General features: G+C 34.0%; 1 protein-coding gene across 7 annotated transcripts in view; it reads left to right on the top strand.

Moving 5' to 3' along the window:
* The first annotated feature begins 620 nt into the window (after positions 1–620).
* LOC121263496 (probable starch synthase 4, chloroplastic/amyloplastic) overlaps positions 621–7,675 on the top strand; it is a 23,719-nt gene continuing 16,664 nt past the window's right edge. For 2 of the 7 annotated variants that reach the window (XR_005940274.1, XM_041166414.1), the window contains exons 1-5: positions 621–976; positions 3,208–3,726; positions 4,056–4,157; positions 4,289–4,341; positions 5,933–5,990. Coding sequence is in view for 6 of the 7 variants with exons in the window: in XM_041166414.1 (XP_041022348.1) it covers positions 803–976; positions 3,208–3,726; positions 4,056–4,157; positions 4,289–4,341; positions 5,933–5,990 (906 nt within the window). In the remaining variant the exon portion in view is untranslated. Of the gene's footprint in view, positions 977–2,678; positions 2,720–3,207; positions 3,727–4,055; positions 4,158–4,288; positions 4,342–5,932; positions 5,991–7,675 lie in introns of all 7 variants that reach the window. The other 5 variants (XM_041166416.1, XM_041166412.1, XM_041166410.1 and 2 more) reach the window with 5 other exon arrangements.

The raw sequence follows: 7,675 nt of genomic DNA, 5'->3' as shown, positions 1-7,675 counted from the left end.
CTATCATATGTAGATATAACACATATTAGTATATTATATATGACATATTAATTAGATAATATGCATATGTCTTGAGCTGAAAATAATGTTTTTGGCTTTAAAATTCATATTTAGGCTAAAAAAATTATTAATTTGGGTTAGAAAATCATCTAGCCTAATAAAAAAAATTCAAAATCAAGCCGAATTGAAAAATAAAAATAAATAAAAAAATTTCAATTCTCTAGATGAATTGGCCAATTTCCATCCTTAAGACTTTTAAAGCCAACTTAAATCATTTTATTACTATTTATAAAATTATGAAACACTTAAAGTGTCCAGGTACTATTGATACTATAATAATATTAAATAAATCATAATATCTTATAATTATTTTATATAATCCTAATCACGTTTTAAATAATTTATAAAAATATGATTTTTTTATAAAATATTATTGATATTTATAATAATATTAAATAAATCATAATAGGATAAAGAAGTTATTTTTTTTAAGATTAAGATTTAAGATTAGTGCATTATTATTTAATATTTTATTATTATTTATTACTTATTTTTATTACTATTTATTATTATTTAATATTTTATTATTATTTTATCATATCTTTCTACCTATGTCGTCTGCTGTGCTTGAATCCCGAAAAAACAGTTAGCAAATAAAGCCAAAAATGAGAAGAAAATCTGGTCCCGCATAAGTAATTTGCTTGGCGCAGCTGATATCTCATTCCATTTGTTCCGTGAAATTTGTTGTTCTTATTGCAGGTACTCTATATATAAAGGGTACTTACTGATAGGAAGTAGGGTGATGATGGAGTGTGCAGTTGTGGGCAAGTTTTTTTCCCCAATCTTTTCAAGCTCTAGGAGCGTAGTAGTGGAAAAGAGGAAGCTGCCGAGTCTCCACAAGAAAATTAAATTCTGCTCTTCCAAATTTAAGATGAAAGCTACTCAGGCTGAGACCCATCTCTCACAAGAGGCAGAGGTACTTGTAAATCTCGGCTATTTTTACTCTACGTAATTGATGCAAAGCTAGGCTTGTCTTTTTAGCCCCGGTTTGGATAGTGAGATTATTTTAAATAAAAGTTAAAAATTAAATAAGATATTGTTTGAATATTTTTTTTAATATTATTATTGTTTTAAGATTTGAAAAAGTTGAATTAGAATTTGAAAAAATTGAATTGTTTATTGTATTTTATATAGAAATTTAAAAAAATTATAATGATAAGATAAGATGAGTTGAGATGATTTCTCAATCCAAACGAGCCTCAGTTAATGTGCTTGCAAGAGCATTAGCATTGGTTTAGGCAAAATTTTAGCCAGTTTGGTTATTATGCCAATTTTTTGATTTTGGCTAATCACTCAAAATTTGAACTCCACGTTGGATTAGTCATTTTATTTTCTATAATAATAAAATATTTTTATTATTTTTTGATTTTTTTATCTACTTTAAAAAAAAATTAAATACTTTTTTAGTCTAATTTCATAATTTCTAACAATCTATACATCAAAATACATAAAACCCATCTATCAACCTAAATCAACTTCATGCTCATATCCAACAACCTAGAAATCAAAATATGTAAAAACTATGTTCAATTGAAACACCTAATTGATATACAAGAAAAAGGAGATACATCTTTGGCTGTTTTCAATTGTAATGCACTTTCATACCTCACAAAACTCACAGTCATGCCTTCTAGCTTTCAGTGTGGCAGTAGTAAGTCTCTTTCTATCACCCACCACACATGCAATTGAATATCATATGCAAGAACCTATTCGATAAAAAAAAGTCTTGTATAAATTGCAGGTCAATTGCCTAAAAACCAAGAATCCCGATTCAAGCAAACATACAACATATTGCATGTACTTCAATAGTCAATTTCTATTCTACACAACTGACTGATTTGGTGGAGAAGGTTACAGTTCACCGGCCTGAAACAGCAACCATAGCTAAGGTGTACAAAAGATTTGGAAATATCAAAGAGATTAATCCTTCTGAACTAGAATTCTTCTCATGTCCACCCAGCTATATATTGATCCAATCTAGACAAATGACTCTATCCCTCACCAATAAAAAAATTCAGAGCAAGTAATAAAAGAACTCTACTTATTTGGGCAAGAAGTTGAGGAAGATCACTCTACATACAGGGAAAAAAGGTAATCAAAGAACACACTGAATCAGCCACCACAGATTCAAATTTGCCGTCAATGCTTCGATTCCTCAATTTTCCAATACGATACGGAAACAAAGGCCTAAAGAACTGATAAAATACATGCCAGTTCACCAACTCCCCCAAAACAAATGAAGAAACTTGTAGACCCAGTTCGCCAACTCCCCCAAAACAAAAATCGCCCCAACCCAAAACTTTAAAAACAAAAGAACTGATAAAATACATGCCACACTATCTCTCTATAAACAAACTTGCATCAGGATTTTACATTTCCAATCAACAAAACCCATCAGATGAAATTCAATAACAAAATCATCCTCACTTCCTCATCGATCCTTTCCAAAGATGACAAACATCCAAAGCTACCCCTTTCCATTAGGCTCCATTTGGATTTAGAGATGAGTTGAGATGGTTTTAGATGAGTTGAATAAAATATTGTTAGAATATTATTTTTTAATATTATTATTGTTTTGGGATTTGAAAAAGTTGAATTATTTATTATATTTTGTGTAGGAATTTGGGAAAGTTGTAGTGATGAGATGAGATGAGTTGGGGTGAGTTTCCAATCCAAACGGGGGCTAAATCTGAAAGTAGACCATGCCAAAGAAACTTTGAAAGATTGGGGGAAAAATTGTCACTTACTGTCTGATGTGAAAAAATGGTTCCTTTCTTTGTTTCTTCAGTTTTGCCTCTTTGTTTCCATGGAGAGTAGTACACTGATAAAAGAAATGGAGAGAGAAAAGGTGAGAAATGAAATGGGAAGAGAAAATGTGAGAAATGAAATGGGGAGAGAAAAAACAATAAAATATGAGATGACTGAGCTACAGTGGTTCAACATATTTGTTGAACCACTGTAGCTCAAAGTCTGGATGACCTAGTAATGCCTAAGCTAATGCACGCCACATTTATGTCATTTTAACCATTTTATGGGTTGCACTGGCATATGGCTAAGCCAATGCCAGTGCTCTGAGTTGACAAGGAGTCCGTATGATTTGTGTGCACTGTAGAAAGATTAATAGTATTATTCTCCTTCTAATTGCAGTTGCAGGCTGAAAAACGAGGAAGTTCAACTGGTGTTGGTGTTGGAGAACTTATCTGGCCTTCTCCTAGTGATGGAACCCCCTTTTGGAAAAAGGACTTCCCTTCTTCGGGTGTTAGCCCCGAAGTTCCTGCTGACGTAAAGGATTCTGATCCCAAGCACATCATTCATGTGACAGCTGAAATGGCACCAATAGCAAAAGTTGGTGGCCTTGGTGATGTTGTGACTGGACTTGCTCGTGCATGTCTGTCACGTGGACATACAGTGGATATAATGCTCCCTTTCTACGAATGTATTCAGAAGCAGCACATCAAAGACTTGACAGTAATCACCAAATATAACTCTTATCATGATGGAAACTGGGTCCCAACTAATGCATATCGTGGGGTAGTTTCAGGGATCCCAGTAATATTTATTGAACCATCCAACCAGTTTTTTAAGGGGCAGTATGTATATGGGGGTTCATTCAATGAGCTGGAGGCATATTTGTTCTTTAGTCGTGCTTGTCTTGAATGGATGCAGGTTTGTGGATCCACATATTTGGTAGTTGGTATATCTTTCAATTTTTTGCATTCCAATTTTCGTTAGCTGAAAGTTGGTCGGACGACATATAAACAAGATAGGGATCAGTATATTTCATTTTGCTACTTGTAGACATCACATAAAAATCTAAAAGCTGCTTGAACTATTAAAAATGTAAATGAGTTGGACATTGAGTTTTTCTTGTCCAGTTTTAATAACTGGCTCAATGCTATGATTGAGATGAAAATTACTCGATCTTTTACCCATGTAGCTTTAAAAATGTACTGTTATGGAGGACTTGGTTAAGTTGCTTGAATAATACATGATAGCAGGTGACTTCAACACAACCCGATATCATTCATGTCCATGAATGGCAGACAGGAGCTTTACCGCTTCTTTATTGGGATATTTACCATCATCTCTCACTCAAGGTATTTATTTTTGTTATTGTTTCTACACAGTGTTTTCTACTTCAAGTTTTGTGACAGATAATGTCGTTATAGAGTTATACTTATACCTCTTTTGTATATTTGATGGTAATATCTATATATTTACTTGATAGAAGCCAAGAATAGTGTTGACAATCCACAACATGGAACATTATGGGGAGTGTAGGTAAGCTTCGCTTTTTGTTGTTCTCTTTTAATTCTCTGACTCATCAGCTCTCTTCAACTTCCGCCATTTTCCATTTAGTGCTCTCACAATTTGCAATTGCTTGGTTCATCCCTCAACTGCAGTCATCTGTGACCCTTTGAAATATTTCCCTAGTTTGCATATGGTTTTGAGAATTCATGGTCTTCCAAAGAGAGCAGTTTTGCTAAACTGTCCTAGTTTCCTTTCCCTTCTTCTTTAGAGATACTACGGACTACATACAGGAATGGATGTCTGCTGGGACATGGACATGTGTATCGGACACCACACTCTATCAAGCATTTATACATGGCCGCATTTGTGAACACCTTTTTTGTTTTTGATAGGTAAACGATTATATTATATTAATGAGAATAGGCTTCGCCCAGGTACACAGGGGTATACAAGAGTTAAACACACATGAAGAATAGTAATACTATATATGTGATAAATCAATCCTGCATAACCTGCATTCCCACCTAAAAATTTACTTGCCCAAATAAAAAATCTGCATGTATACTTGCCGAAGCTATTCTACTGCAGGGTGCAGCAGTAAAGGGTCAAGAAGGGTGAGATGGAGGTGTACTTACATCATGAACTTTGATCAAAATGGAAAATAACTGTTAGAGCACTGCATATTGTGACAGAATGTCTTACATTCTATTAAGCTCAAGCACCTTCCCCTGCACATTTTTTAATGAATGTAAAATTTTCCATAGGCATTCATTTATTCCCAAGTACAAATGTTTTACATATGGAGTGAGAATCTCCACCATTCATTTTATTTTATTTGGTTATTGACATGTTTTACTCCTGTTCAACTAAACTGGAAATACGATGAGGTTCTTTTGAAGATCTTTGAAATTTTTTCTTTTCTACTTTGAGTTTGTGGGCTAAGATCTTTGTAAGGAATGATGATAATGTACTGAATCTGTTTCTGTCTTAGTTTTCCTGCTTTCTAGAATGTAGTAGGTATTTCCTTTGTATACATCTTGTGTTCTTGGGCTGTGCCTATTCTTGGTAATAAAATTCTTATTAGTTATAAAAAAAAAAAAAAATGATAGTGGAGAAGAAAACATTAAACTTTATTAGCATATCGTACAGAAATATACTTTAGTGCATTTGAAACAGATATACTTATGTGGTAAGATACACTCCGAAAGGAATCCCCCCAAAAAAGTCTTGGATATTATACATATTTGAAACACAACAGTCTATTAATAGGGGTGATGAATAAATTATTTTTTCTTGTTACTTTTCCTTGTTTGTTTCAGGGTGTTTGGTCAATGGTAGGAGGCCAAGTACGGCAGTGAATTTTCAAGAAATGCCTCGGAATCAAATAGCTGTCTTATTTCAAGCATAAAAAGCTATATATCAGTAGTGAATTCATAATATTTAATAGTTTTTCTTCATTTTCCCCATTTTTGGATTGATTCACACATGTATACAAGTTAAAAAATGTAATGAGATTGGTGATACTACCCAGTTGCAAATATCTGTGGCATGAATTATAAAAAACTAGTGTTGAGACGATCTGTCACAACCTCTTATAGACATGGCTGTTTTCACCTGGCAGCAAAGAGCAACTCAGCAAGAGCGGTCTTGAAGGATCTGTATATGCATCCATCGACAAGGTGTCTTCTCTGTGTTCCAGAACTTTGATTACTTTCCATTTACACTTTTATTACAATATATGTTAGGATTTAATTAAAGAATTGTTGAAAATTATGTTCTTTTGTCCTAAAACTATAAAATAAAAAAGTAAAAATTACATTTAACCCCTCAAACTACTAATTTTGCAAAATGACCACTTTGTTTGCACAGACAGTTCTAGTAGCTCTTTACAATGGTGTGTTTCATTCTCTTTGAGCTGCTCTGGATTGGGAAATTGGTGCTATCTACGATCTTTGCAGCTTGCTGTATGCCATGAGTAGTGGTAATGTTGAGATGGACAAAATGCTTTGGATTCATTCTAGGAATAAGAAGCTCACTGTTCGGTCCTTGTACAAGGTTATGTCTTGCTAGAACCATAATCATTTTTTGTGGAAGGGCATATGGAGAAGTAAGGTGCCTTCCAAGGTTGCTTTCTTTTGTTGGACTGTTGGGACAATCCCAACTACAGATAACTTGAGCAACTAGCAAGCATGGGCTTATTGTAATGGATTGGTGTTACATGTGCAAAAAATGTAGTAAATCTGTGGATAATCTAATACTTGTGAGGTAGCAAGGGTGTTATGGGATGAAATTCTTAGCAGGACCGTACTTGTGTGGGTGATGCCTTGGAGGGCAATGGATCTTTTTACTTGTTGGAGAGGCCTTCAGGGTGACTCCCAAATTACTGCAGTGTGGAATATGATTCTTTTATGTCTCATGTGGTACATTTGGCTCAAAAGGAACAGCCGGAGGTTTGAAGACCGGGAACACTCTTTGGATGAACTTAGATGTCTCTTTTTCCACACCTTATTTCTATAGGTTTTGGCTATTGTCTACCATGGAGCTAGTTTGCATGACTTTCTTGCATCCATTTCTAGCTCCCAAATTATAACTAAATGTTCTCATTTGTATACTTCTGGTGCACTTGGCCTACACCCATCTACTTGATTTAATAAAATTTTATCTGTACTTTGTTCACATGATGCTTAATCGAGTAAGTTTATCTTAATGTGGATAACTGTGTAGGTATGCATGTTTGTGTGTGTATATTTGTATGTGGGATGTGTAATTCATGCTAAAGAGGCAGTATTTCTTAATTAGTTAGAAAGTTCTTTTAGCCATGTACCTGCAACCTGTAGGAGAAATTTGCTTTCATTGCGAAACCCTTTACGAACTTGAAAGTTTTTGAGAAGGAAAAAACTGATACTTTCTTAATAATTAATAGGAGTTACATGAAGTATTTATATCCAAAGTAGTTCCCACAGAAATCTATCCTAATCTACCAGATTACACAAAAATAGGAAATGCAAAAAAATAGGAACAACTAACAGACTCCCCTAACAAACTTATTCAAATCTTAATTTGAATTTATTAGAAACAGAAACTAATTATCCTAATCTTCGACACTCCCCCTCAAGTTGGTGCATAGATGCCTAACTTGCTGATGAGAAACTCAAAGCTTGATCTGAACAATCCTTTTGTAAGAATGTCAGCTATTTGTTGTGTCGTTGGAACAAACGACATACAAATAGTAATTAGTACCTGCCTCCAATTTCTCTTTTATGAAGTGTCTGTCAATCTCAATATGTTTGGTTATATCGTGCTGCACCGGGTTATGAGCAATGCTAATCGCAGCTTTGTTGTCACAAGATAGTTTCATAGGCAT

The sequence above is a fragment of the Juglans microcarpa x Juglans regia genome, chromosome 4S (genome assembly GCF_004785595.1).
Source record: "Juglans microcarpa x Juglans regia isolate MS1-56 chromosome 4S, Jm3101_v1.0, whole genome shotgun sequence".
NCBI classification, from domain to species: Eukaryota; Viridiplantae; Streptophyta; class Magnoliopsida; order Fagales; family Juglandaceae; genus Juglans; species Juglans microcarpa x Juglans regia.
Note: the sequence above shows the minus strand (reverse complement) of the source record. Positions and strands in the feature narration are given on the sequence as shown.